Raw genomic sequence first — 12,768 nt, 5'->3', positions numbered from 1 at the left:
GTATGCTCTATGGCCTATAAAAGCATTGTTTACAAAGTGTAACTGTACTATAATGTCGCCAAAAAAGCATTGTTGTTGTTTTTTTTTTTTTTTTTGACCTGGAAACTGGCACCTTTACTTTGTTTGGTGCCATAGATATACTATAAAAAAAAAGTATACATTTGCCGCCATTTTCCCGCGCGTTGGAAAATAAATTGGAAAATTTTTGTTTCATTTAAAATTACGTCGTCGTAGAAAAAGTATTGTATGCAACGTTGTATAACTAGGTCAAAAAATGCTCGTGGCGTCTCTTATTGCGATGTTCGCCAAGGCTCACATCGCAACTCACGCCACTCGCATTTTTTGACCCTTCTTATACAACTGTTGCATAAAATACTATTATGCAACAGTTGTATAAGAAGGGTCAAAAAATGCGAGTGGCGTGAGTTGCGATGTGAGCCTTGGCGAACATCGCAATAAGAGACGCCACGAGCATTTTTTGACCTAGTTATACAACGTTGCATACAATACTTTTTCTACGACGACGTAATTTTAAATGAAACCAAAATTTTCCAATTTATTTTCCAACGCGCGGGTAAATGGCGGCAAATGTATACTTTTTTTTTATAGTATATCTATGGCACCAAACAAAGTAAAGGTGCCAGTTTCCAGGTCAAAAAAAAAAAAACAACAACAATGCTTTTTTGGCGACATTATAGTACAGTTACACTTTGTAAACAATGCTTTTATAGGCCATAGAGCGTACACTTTTTCAAAGAGTTTAATTATGTATGTACTTATATTAGACTTTTTGGTTATTTAAATGCCAGATTAAAGTAGAGGAGTAGAAAAAGGTAATAAAGGTATTCGTATTGGCGGTATTTGCATAAATTAAGAAACCAAATGCTTTAAAAAAGTTTCGTATCGTTATATTTATACATATTATTTTCTAAGTAAAAAAATACAGAAATAAATACAATATACTTAATCAAAGTTATTATAATTTGCATAATAATTTAGCAATGGCAATGAACTTTCCAGGGTACGGTCCCCAAAAACATAGATGGCACTGTACAGATTTTAAGTCGGATAACATAGGTATCTAGGACCTTTTATTGACTCTCTATCAAAGTAATCAGCACATTCTAAATTCATTCTCACAAAAGAAGTAGGTACCTACTTCTCATCTTTATTTTTTTATAGTTCCATACTTATTTCCGTATCCAAGAATGGGTATACCAACAGAAGTGGTTCTGTCGCTGAAGTGGCGTAGTGCGGAACCCTCGCGGATCGGTTGCGCGGTGTGGTCGCCGGTCGGTGCTGTGCGCTTGAACTTTTTGGGATGATAATTTAATTAAAAAAAAATACACAATTTAACGAAACTGTTTATTCATAATAAATAACGTAAGTACTATTTCATTTTAAAATGTTATTAAAATCTTATTTAGTAAGTCTTTATGCAGGTGCACATAGAAATAAAGTACCTACCTACTTATAACTGGCGGGCTTAAAATACAATATCTAAATGTACTTACACATAAACTCATGCCTGTAAATTCTGCTGGGGGTTGGCAGAGCAACAAAGTCAAGAAAGTAATCTGCAGCCAATTTGGTGAATTGTGTCACAAAGATAAAATACACAATAATTATGAATCGTATTAAGAGAAAGGCGATATTTTATCATCGCTATAAATATAACACTAAGTAAGTAAATAATGAAAGCGTGCGTAAAATGCATTTCAACTAGAGAGGTATACAATGGTAGTAAAGGTCAGAAGCAATTGAACACGTCGCGTCGTGGGCTCAGGAGCCCGCATTGGTAGATAATTACTTACAGGAATATCACATATTTAACATAACATAAAGAAACAGTAAAAAACTTTAAGTCAAACTAACAATTCACATAGATGTGCGTTCATTGTATTGTGCATTGAAATTTTAATTGAAATATTTAGTATTCGATGTAAAAGAATTCAAACGTTTAATACTTTAGAATTTACAGTAGGTACTTACTTACTTATTCAGTAATTCACTTACTTTTTACATTAAAATAGAGACCCGTGAGCGAACTTGTCGTTGATAATTAGGACTAAGTATATAGTTTACATACCTACTACATACTATATTAAACAGTAGTTATTTTAATATACCTACTTGCCAATTAAATTCTTGATGACAAGTTGTAACAATTTTTTATTAACGATCTTTTCTAATTACATCGACTAGATTTCTAGTGTGCACATGTCCTATGCACTAAATAACAAATAGGTACTTAATCCAAACAGTACTTTTCTTTTCTATGCATAAGTATTTTCAATTATGATTGATGCTTCACAATTTTGACTACATTTGCATGAATGTTCTGTGATTAGTTTTTAAATAATTGGGGAGATAGCACTGAACATTTTTTTTATTAACATTGTTTCTCTCTCTAAATCGATCGAACGTACTTATATTACAAATATTCCACAATGTCACATTTAATCGAAATATTAGGGCAACTGACACCATAGCTTAAATTTAATCCATGTGGTTGGCTCTTGTGTCTCTCTGTAAGCAGCTTGTGGAATATAGGCAGGATGGCGCATTCGAAGAGTTCTGATTCAGAACTGGCAGTGTACATTTTGCGCTGCTCCGCCGATTCCTGACGTTTGGATTCACTTCTCATGTAACTTGTAGATTTTCTATCTTCGCGTTTATTTGGGGAACCTAAAAAATATAAAATATGCTTTGTTTGTTATTCGTATAAATACACGTGACGTAAAATTGTTTTTATGAAAGAAATTCCATTTATTAGACACATTTTCAAATCCATTGAACTTACTAGATTTATGCCTCGAAGCTACATTCGGACTACTTTTATGATGCTCCGGTCTAGGAGTTTTAACCTGGCTTTGTGCAGCCTGCGTCAGTCTGGGAGAGTCACCAACACCTTTGGCCCTCTTGAGAGGCTCTGCCTCATGCTTCAATCTTTTTGCTGGAGAATCCTGGCCTTTAGATACTCTTATAGTGTCGGGGTCCGGTCTCCAAGAATCGGAATCTTTAGATTCTTGTTGTGTTTCCATTAACGGTTTTCTTGGTATGTCTTCATGTCGTCGTGGTATGGCCTCAGACTTTTCTGTTTTTTCTTCGTGATAAGATCGCACCTGAGCGGAAGATTGTCTCCTCTTAGTTTGACCCTGATGAGGAGGCGTGCTTACTGGCTGCGGGAACTCTGATCCACGGCGCTGGAAAACAAGTAGTAACAGAAAATGTGCTTCTACCTATTATTATCAGTTTGACTTATGGAAAGAATTATAAAAAGGTATGGGTATATACAATGGAAATTACCTTAGAGAGTCTGTCGGTCATTCTAAGAGTTTCTGCTTCCCGGTAACCTTCAGGTGTACCTCCTCTGGTTGTACCCGTACCAGCTGAAATAATAGATACTTAAGTACTTACTTAAAAACGTAAATTATATCATAATCAACCAATGAATTCTACCAAATCGTTTTCAGAATAATGGTGATATTCTCGACAGATGTGATCATTTAGATCGCTGCGAGCTAGTTTTGTTGTCTGAGAAAAGTAAATTCTAATAAGTACTTACCATAATTAATGGATGCGTTTGATGCTCTACGCTCTAGGCTTCTACTGTCCACTTCCCTGTGATGATGTGGCGACGTCTGCTGACGACTCTTTTCAGAGACGCTTCTTTGCATTGGTGAATGATGGTGAGTCGGAGGGGACTTTTGGCATGTGTATTGGAAGGTATTGGTGTCCCACAGGTCACTTTGTACAACTATGAAGTTTTCTTTCTTCCTCCTTTCCGAGTCCCTTCTCTGACCTGAATAAGAAGAGCATGCCTCATAATATCGATGATTTTAATGGTTTATCAACACAATACCACTATTGTTTTTGTTTATACTTACAGGATTTTCGTCTTTCCGCTGTTGAATAGTCATCTATGTCTAAAATGTCTTCAGGTTCCACTTTAGGTTTTGGCGGAATAGGATCCCTCTCTTGCCCTGAAATGATTTTGTAATTTCTATTGGTGCAATCATGAAAAAAAACAATTTTAAATGCATTTTAATGAAGTTACATACTGATATACGAACCTATAACCTTCCGCTCCATGCCAGGCGGCGGCTCCACGTCATCCTGGTCGACAGACACGTGCATCAGATCAGTGAGCAGCGCGGCCTGGCTCACGCTTGACATCCGCCGGTGGCCGCGTGGGCCTGTCTTGCTGTCTCGCGACGGTGTAGTTTTCGTTGATAACGAGTCTTGTCTCATCTCTTGAGGTTTTACAGTCTTTTTTGGTAACTCTGGCGTCTGGAATAAAGATTTCGGAAAATCGTTATAGCCATTAAATAATCTTAGTTAGGTACTTAATGACTGAAGTAATGCAACAAATTGTGGACAATATCTAGATAGGTCGGGTAGGTCTTCTATGTTGGACTGGGAGCGAATAAAAAACAAAGAACACGTTCAGCTGCGTTTCTTTACGGGCATGTCGTAAAGTCTGACAGAGGGATTGTTCTGATTAGACATGATGGACTATTAAATGTTATGAGCGATAGGCTGATCCCTTGTCACGATAAACTCCATAATATACATCTTAGGACTTCTTATTAACAATGATTGCAAGTTGTCTTTGCTTACTTGTGGCTCTTCCCGTTCAATTAGGGATTACAGACATGAGTTTATGTTTGTACCTAGGTACTTACCTTGTTCACTTTAGGTGGGGCCGCTTTAGTATACATAGGCTCTTGAATTTTTGCTGGCACGGATTTCGCTGTTGGCGTGTCACTGGGTTTTAGCGCGGGTATCGTTTTGGCTTCGGCTCTCGCTGGTTCTGATGCCTTAGTGGCAGGCTTAGGTGGTTCTGTGGATTCCTGAATAAATAATTAATTGAAGATTTATATACGAAGAAATACTCATAGTATTAGGCGTTACCTTTCATCAAAAGTATTGAATGAATGTGTCTTACTTCAGCAGTCCATCCGTAAGGTAATTTCGCAAGTTGATCTTTCTCTGGGACAGCTTTAGACGCCGGTGGACTAGTATAGTCTAAGTGATTCTTGAACGAAACGTTTTTTGTTTGTTCTTTTTTCGTTGGCTCTTTCACTGGTTCCTTTAACTCTTTTATGGGTTCAGGAGGTGCTATTGGCTTTGGCCTGAAACAAAAGCTATGTTTAAAATCGTACGTGTTCATTTCCTAAGACCTCTGAGGGGTCGCTCAGGCGAGTCCCTCTCTAATCCATCGCCTCGCGGCTTCCGAATACATATCGCTAAAATATATCGCCGCTCCAAAGACGTAATTATATGATCCTGACGGCCCGATTACTCTAACCATTCAGGTCCCCGGTACGGCTCCCACCGAACATGGTCAACGATTTCCCTCATTCAGCGATCATCGCTATCGATCGACCCACCGCGATGACCGAGGCTTGAGGGTCGATTAATTCCTTTAAATATCTTCTCTGCGACGATGCCTTGAACCGAGGCTCATGCCCAACTGGACACCCTCAAGCCTGTTGTCTTAAATTTTGCACCGAGTGAGAACCTACCCTCAGCTCTCCCCATTTGTCCCTGTATAGTTAGTGCTTTTTTTTTTTTTTTTGACGTGACTTATTGTAGATTTGCCGCAGATGGCATTAACTACTTGGCCGGACAAATGGGGAGCGCTGAAGGCTCTCACCCATAGCACCATAGTTAGTGCCAATTATAGTTAATGCCATATGAAAAATATGTTAAACCACTACATACTTTTCAACAACGCTATGTTGATTCTGCAAATTAATGTATTCAGCTTCGGCGCCAGCAGACGCGCTTAGGCTGCACACTGATGTTATGTCACTCGTCTCTGTAACGGAGAACAGTGAAATTTTACTAACATCTGGAAGTTGTAACTTCGGCTTGAGCTTTGTGAATAAAAACATAGATTCTTACCAGGATGGCTGAGGTTGTCCTTCGGCACAGGAAGCCTGGTCCTCTGTGTGGCCGGTGATCGCGAGTCTCCTCGAGTTGAGGATTCAGAGCCTGCGTCGCTTCCCAACTTGCTGAGTAACATCTGAAAACCACATTACAAAGGTATCAGGGAATTTAAAAGCTAATTTTGACAGTAAATATTTGTGCAGTGCAGTCAAGATAATATGAGAACTTAAAGAACATTTAAAAGTTACCTGTAGTTCATTTTCCTTGGCCTGCAGTGTCCTCCGGTAGCGGTTGTTGTACTGCCGCAGCTCTTTCATGCGGCGCTCTAGCTCTGGCCCCGGCGAGCGGCACTCGTGCGTCGATGCAGGACGCAGCGTCGCGCGGATGCGCGTTGGAGCTGTGCCTGGTTGCCCATTGCGACGTAACTCTAGCAACTAGGTAAAATAAATAAGACTAATGTAAAACTTAATACGAACAGGCAGCAGCACCTAACCGGCATTAAGAATATGTTAATTACCTACCTTGGGTACAAACACCAAGCACAGTGTTGCTGTAGTACAGAATATGATGAAGATTGCTATCAAGACGAACAGTGCGTCTTTATGATCAGTCAACACCTGTTAAAATAATGCAAAGTAAGTAAATGGTAAATGTAAGCAGTGCTTCAAAGTTTTCTTAAGGTATTAACTTATTACCAGAGCAATTGCAGCACCCATGATGCACATAATGAGCACATTGTAAACGGATAAACCAATATGTTTTGAATCGTTCAGAGCAGGGATAGACACGTGGCGTGTCTCCCACGCGAGGAAGGCTCCGAATACCTGAACAAAGAAGCATCATATTATTTATAAACGGATATTTTATGCTATCAGGAAGTATTTTCAAAAGCTGTTAAAAAATACGTGGTTGTGAATTTGATGAACTAAAATTAATTTGTTCGATTGAGCTACTATACTCACCAACAACAAACCCTTATAAGCATAGATGACTCCTATGAAAATGGACATCCTCTCTGATTGGCAGTACTCATTCTCTTGCACTATTACGATATCCTCGCTTGAAGGGTGGGGCTGTGAAAAGAAATTCTTATTATTGAACCACGCTTAGTAAATGGTTCTAGTAAATAGATTATACTTACATAGTACATAAGAAAATATTAATACTTACGTATGGCTCAAGTTGCTTAGTTGCTCGATAGAATGGATCTGATATCTGCCACGTGGTCATGATTGCCAGATCCACGCACAGGAGGACGCCTACTACCATGAAGAGCTGGTAGTCTTTAATTACCTTAGAATAAAGATATAGAGACGTTAGTTTATTACAATGCATAGAAAATATATCTTGAAATTGTAAATACCTACTTTTTTATTTAATTTGACGTCAGTAAAGATGGAATGAACCCTCCAGGTCTTGGAGAACATGGCACCGAAAGCCAGACTGAATCCGGCCATCAGCAACCACGCTCTAGCGGTGCAAATGTACGGAAACGCAGCTGAGGATACATAATTAAACATTGTTAGTGAACGACATAGAACTATTAAAATAAATTAGTTGACAATGGGAAACGTAGGTAGTAAAAGGTAATGAATGAAGCAATACACTTTAGACACATTGACACAGAGAGCTAATAGGCATAAGTAATAAAAATAAGAAAGCAAGATTTGAAAATTAAATATTGAATTCTAAAATACGACGACAGAGACATATAAAACTCCACATACCACAGACCGACAAAAGCGGCGCGGATGAAGGTTAAAGGAAAAATCAAACCAAAACTTGGAAACATGCTGTTGACTCCTGTGACCTAGAAAATGACCCAGGCCTTTCTCAGAAATCGAATCTAAGGGTAGGTAGTTCCCAAAGTTTGGTTGGTGGGGCCCACATCGCTCAGGGTTAAAGCTCAAGCTTTGAGGGTGGGATCAAGCAGTTTTACCTCCACGCTCTGTTTCCTGAGAAAGACCTAAGGATTAATGAACATGATGAGATCAGATGACGCAACCGCGTGAATGATGAAGTGCTAGCAACATGCGAATCGAAAGTGCTAGAAACTTTAAAAGATTACTATTTTTGTCATCATTATTTGTGCTTTCATTGGCTAAACGATCAAGAAAGCTTTTTAGCATTGTAAAATAGTTTGAAAGCAAACCATGGTGTGTACATGTCATTACGTAGCTCTAGATAAGAACATGACTACTGAACTGACAGTAATTTTGCCGTGCGATAAACTTCTAAACAAACATTGCCATCGACAATCACAATTAAGCTCTCCCTCAATCATCTGTTCGTTCAGCCAATAAAACTTTGCTAATAATTAAGTGTTACCTTCGATCCGAATAGACAGAGAACACAAAGATATTCATGACAATGCAGTAACAATAGTAAACATTGAGGTGGTTAAGCAAGAGTGTTGAATACATACCGATGCTGCTGAGACTGGAGTCGAGACCGAGGAAGATAACGCTCAGGTAGGTGAGCATGCATCCCACAATGATCAAGTTGTTTAGATGCGGCGATGACATTTTTATGTACCTTTAAACATAATTATTAAACATTTACCAACAGCTATCAAAATTAAACATATAAAACCTAAATAATAGCTGAGTGTTACCTCTGATTCCTATAATGTATGTTCATAGCAAGAAATCCGGTGGCAAGAAGAATTCCTAAAATGGAGCAGGAAACAAGCACGGAGTAGATGGTGATATTCACTTGTGTGTGTTCGATCAAGCGAAGAGTGCGGTCCTTCGGCGGATTTCTGAACAGAAGTTTGATATTAGAAATAAAAAGTTCGTAGATATCTGTAAGTATAGGTAGGTATACATCTTCTCTTGTCCTGGTTAGGTACTTACTTTCCTACCCATTTGAAAGGTTCCCCAATAGTCAAGTCCAGGTGATCTCTCTCGGCGCAGTACTCTCCCACCTTTACCTCTCCTACTTCGTCTCCCTGGAACTGCTTCAAGAGGATGGATGCTTTGCGCTCATTGTCGTAGAAGCGAACAGGCCCCTGTAAAAAGTATATCTAGTTAATTTCACCCGTTCGGTTATTGCAACTTGTTATCGTTTAAAACGTTACTTACTGTTACACCTTCAAACGTTACATTGCTAAGAGCATCGAGAAACAACTGTTCCCATTCTTTGTCTCTGTACCGAAAATCCTGAACGGTCTTTTCTTTGTATTTTAATTTTACTCGTTGTGCGACTGTTTGGATGGCGAGGGCCATGGCCCAGATACCTTAAAAAGAAATAAATGTGGATTAATATAGGTCGTGATTTCGTGAACTTTAGACTTCCATTAGGTCCAGTCCAGTAACATTCCACTTACCATCGTATGTGTACCCGTGAAACCTAGAATATTCGATGCCTCTTCTTCGATCGTATTCGACTTGATAATCTTTCGCTGTCTATAAAAAAATTAAACATGTCTAAGAACATTTTCAGTTTTAGAATAGGTAAGTAAGTACTTACAGACCGTTATCTACTTACAATTCCAGAAACAGTAGTTTCTCCTGTAGTAGATAATGGAAGTAAATCTGTCAATATGGTTGTGTCTAACGCTGTGGTTAGATCTCGTTTGGAACACGGAGCCCGTCTCATCCACCACTTGTTACTATATGTGCCAAGCAGTAGCCAAGTATATGCTCGTCCGAACATTTCTAACCTGGAAATTAAAAAACAGCTTAGTCTTTTGCAAGTTCGTTAATCCCTATTGGCGTCATGGTATTTAAAAGTTCACTCACTTGTAAGCCTCGCAGAATATTTTGACTGCCCAAGTTTCATTAAAATTGCCGAGGATAATCCGAATGTCCTTTTCCTTGAGCTTAGTGAGTGCTGTTCTTACTTCCGTGGCGAAGCTTTGTGTCTCTTCTACTTCAAAACCTGCCGTGTCAAGGTCAGCCACTAGACGATTATGCGCCTGTAACGGTGTAAAACACATACTTTTGTATCAATTACATTATTTAAGTACAACTCTGGCACCATTACTTATGCCCGTGGCTGATCCATTGTAATCCCACTGTGAGGTGAACCTCATGTTCGTCTTAGGGATCAAAAGTGGCTGCAAGTTGTCATTAATTACTTGTGGCTCTGCTCATTAGGGATTACAGGCATGAGTTTATATTATGTGTGTGTACGACTCAAAAAGTAATTATTATGCTTCAAGCTAATAAGTACTTACAAGGGCATATCTCGGTTCGTTCTGATAAATAGTTCCGACCCTGGTCCAGTTGAAGTGCTGCAGCAGTCTTATGCGAGGCATGTTGAACGCGTTCTCCGAGGGCACGATGCGAAAGAAGTTGGGAAACGCTTCCTTCGTGAACATTGGATGCGTGTCCGCGTACGACAGCTACAAAATAGCATATCATTAAGTACTTGCCAGACGTATTAAACACGATTCAATGGCAAGGGCAATATTATGCATCTGATCTAGTTTCTTCAAAAATGAAAAATAGTTCGAATACTTACTTACCTGGGTTAGATGCCAATGCTTGGAAGCCTTCGCGATGGGATCGGTGACGTGCGTGCACGCCGCCCCGAACAACATCAGCTTGTGCGGCCCGCTGTGCATCATGTCGAAGAACGACTTCACGCCGACCGCCGCGTTGCACTGTCAATACAAGTTAATGCCATTAGTATAAGCAATTAGGTTAGTAACTTTTGAGTGTGGATCATGGGGCAGCAGCTGTTGCCCTTAAGCAACCAATAACAGAGAAGAGTCGTCTTGATCTGCCCGGTGTAATTTCCCTTTTTGGTCTTCAACATCCTTTAGAGAGTCTAGGGTAAGATTGCTCTCTCTTTCCGATATCCTGTTAGTGTTTCTTGGACCTGCCGCAAGATCTACATTATGGACCTATATTTACTTAGGTGATTTTATTGAGAAGTAATGTAAGCAGTGGTACCTCAGTGTCGTTCCACCACATGTGCAGCCGGTAGTTGCGTAGCACGGCGTCGTGCTCGTTGACGTGGTCTAGTGCGAGCTTCACGCTCGGCATCACGCCTCGTCCTAAGGCAGGGAGAGCTGCTAGCTTATTTCTCAACTCTTTACATTTAAGTACGCATCACATGAAATTACAAATGTTGGACAAGTGATAAATTAGTAATATGAAGACTAATAAGATGAAAAGGTCTTACAGAAAGTTTACATTGATACAACCGAAGGCGATAAATAATTCAGGCGATATTAGTTGGTAGGTACCTAATCGAATCAGAAAGTTTCATCTATCAAAATTATTTCGTGGAATTGCTTTTTATCTCACATTGTATCTTATAGTGGTTAGCTTTTGTATTATTGGTTAAGTACCATTAAGTGTGTATTTATATCTAGTTCAATTTTACTAAATCAAACCGTCTAATAGACGGTATCTTTTACGAGTACAAGCGCCTGATGAAAAAATATATTTGCAACTCAAAAAAATATTCTATTAAGTATTTTACAGGCGTTATTAGTGAATGTCATGTAAAATACCAGTGTTAGAGTTTTCGACGCCTTTGCCGAAGGGGAAGAAGCCGGCGATGTAGACATCGGTCCGTCGGTTCAGGATGGCGTCCAGGTTGGGCTTCTGCGCCCTCGCTGGGCTCAGGGCCGTCAATGTCACCAGCACCACCAGCGGGAACATCCTCACTCCTATCAACATTTATGTATTTTGTAGAATTCGAAGTTCTAATGTCGATGCATTCTCGTTATTTCATATAATCGAGATCATCTAAAGTTGAGAGAGTTTTGAAAGTTGAATGTAAATAATAAATAAAATTTCTACTTTACATAGATGAAAAAAATCCTATTGTACATTGTACGTACTTACTGTTAATGTAGACGAATTAAAAACACTATTTCACGCACGAAACCTGTTTAATTAGCATAATGATTATATACTATTTTCGGAACATTGCCAATCACTAATAAACGAGAAATCTACATTCCTCACTGCATTCATTTCTTATTGCCAGGTATTAAAGCATCACCTCAGCTGAATTGCACACAGTATCTGTCACATACTAGGAAAATCATTGCAAAATCCACCGTTCTGTTCAACTACACCTTTCAGGCGTTTCAATGTGGTCTTGAATCTCTCTCTATTCATAATTTAGTCAACTAAATAAAATAGACTTTACGTCGTATGAAATAAAACACACTAACGTACAAAGTTTTGCACTTCGGAGCAATTTGATCTGATAAACAAACGTCTTAAGATACGTTTGGTGAACATGCGAAATTAAATTTTATTCGTAGCTTGTAATAAACAAAATTCCTAAAAGTAACACTATACTTGAGATGACGCCTGTCAAGAAAGAATGAGCAAACAAGTAAAATTAGGCTTTCACGGTGCGAATCGATAGAGAGAGGTTTCGAGGCATAGGCCTGTGAAATACTGAAAAGAGCATCTGTCGATATAAACTAATATATTATATAAATATATCACCAGTTAGTACTTGCGGATTTTTCCGCTTTCTTCTGAGGTGGATAGATCGAGCTAGTCCGACAAGTCAAATTCGATAAGTCAAGGAGACGCGGTAGATGTCGAATAACAGTTCCAAAATAACACTTCAAAACTAGGACTTCTTATGCCCTATGTATATAGAACAAGTTAGTATGAACCTTGTACAAGTAAATAAATGTTGAATGAAGTATCGATATTCGACGTCGCGGTGCTTACATCCCTGAGCACCCCTGAACTGCGCATGCTCGGCTCCAGGTCGGTCGTGAGTCGTGGGGCGTGTCATGGCTTCGTACAACAGAACATGCATGATCTACATTCTCGCAAGATGTCTATACATTCGCACTGTTGGTAATATGCATGTGGATGATGACGGTAAATACACTTGTTTTACAAGATTAATATTTGCTACGGACAGGAAGTACCGATGATT

The 12,768-nt window shown here is 39.1% G+C and overlaps 1 protein-coding gene across 1 annotated transcript; it reads right to left on the bottom strand.

Moving 5' to 3' along the window:
- Window positions 1-1,351: 1,351 nt before the first annotated feature.
- Window positions 1,352-11,817, bottom strand: LOC126377949 (gamma-aminobutyric acid type B receptor subunit 2). The gene is made up of 28 exons (XM_050025984.1): window positions 11,703-11,817; window positions 11,366-11,524; window positions 10,800-10,918; window positions 10,370-10,507; window positions 10,079-10,246; window positions 9,642-9,817; window positions 9,388-9,562; window positions 9,227-9,305; window positions 8,982-9,136; window positions 8,754-8,908; window positions 8,513-8,659; window positions 8,324-8,433; window positions 7,266-7,396; window positions 7,069-7,191; window positions 6,861-6,971; window positions 6,594-6,722; window positions 6,420-6,515; window positions 6,147-6,332; window positions 5,914-6,034; window positions 5,731-5,827; window positions 4,952-5,138; window positions 4,689-4,856; window positions 4,077-4,293; window positions 3,891-3,986; window positions 3,569-3,805; window positions 3,310-3,392; window positions 2,804-3,206; window positions 1,352-2,688 (listed from the first exon to the last, which is right to left on the bottom strand). Exons 2-28 carry the CDS (start codon window positions 11,514-11,516, stop codon window positions 2,435-2,437), a joined length of 4,212 nt encoding a protein of 1,403 aa, XP_049881941.1. The 5' UTR covers window positions 11,517-11,524; window positions 11,703-11,817; the 3' UTR covers window positions 1,352-2,434.
- Between the last annotated feature and the right edge of the window lie 951 nt (window positions 11,818-12,768).

This window comes from Pectinophora gossypiella, chromosome 24 (genome assembly GCF_024362695.1).
Source record: "Pectinophora gossypiella chromosome 24, ilPecGoss1.1, whole genome shotgun sequence".
In the NCBI taxonomy this organism is placed as follows: Eukaryota; Metazoa; Arthropoda; class Insecta; order Lepidoptera; family Gelechiidae; genus Pectinophora; species Pectinophora gossypiella.
Note: the sequence above shows the minus strand (reverse complement) of the source record. Positions and strands in the feature narration are given on the sequence as shown.

Bases quoted from the DNA above. Each gene is read 5' to 3' on its own strand.
- LOC126377949 (XM_050025984.1), bottom strand. From the start codon at position 11,516: ATGTTCCCGCTGGTGGTGCTGGTGACATTGACGGCCCTGAGCCCAGCG. The intron at 9,137-9,226 runs GTAAGTGGAATG...TTTCTTTTTAAG, and splicing joins TCACGGGTACACATACGATG to GTATCTGGGCCATGGCCCTC. The intron at 8,434-8,512 runs GTAACACTCAGC...TTATGTTTAAAG, and splicing joins ATACATTATAGGAATCAGAG to GTACATAAAAATGTCATCGC.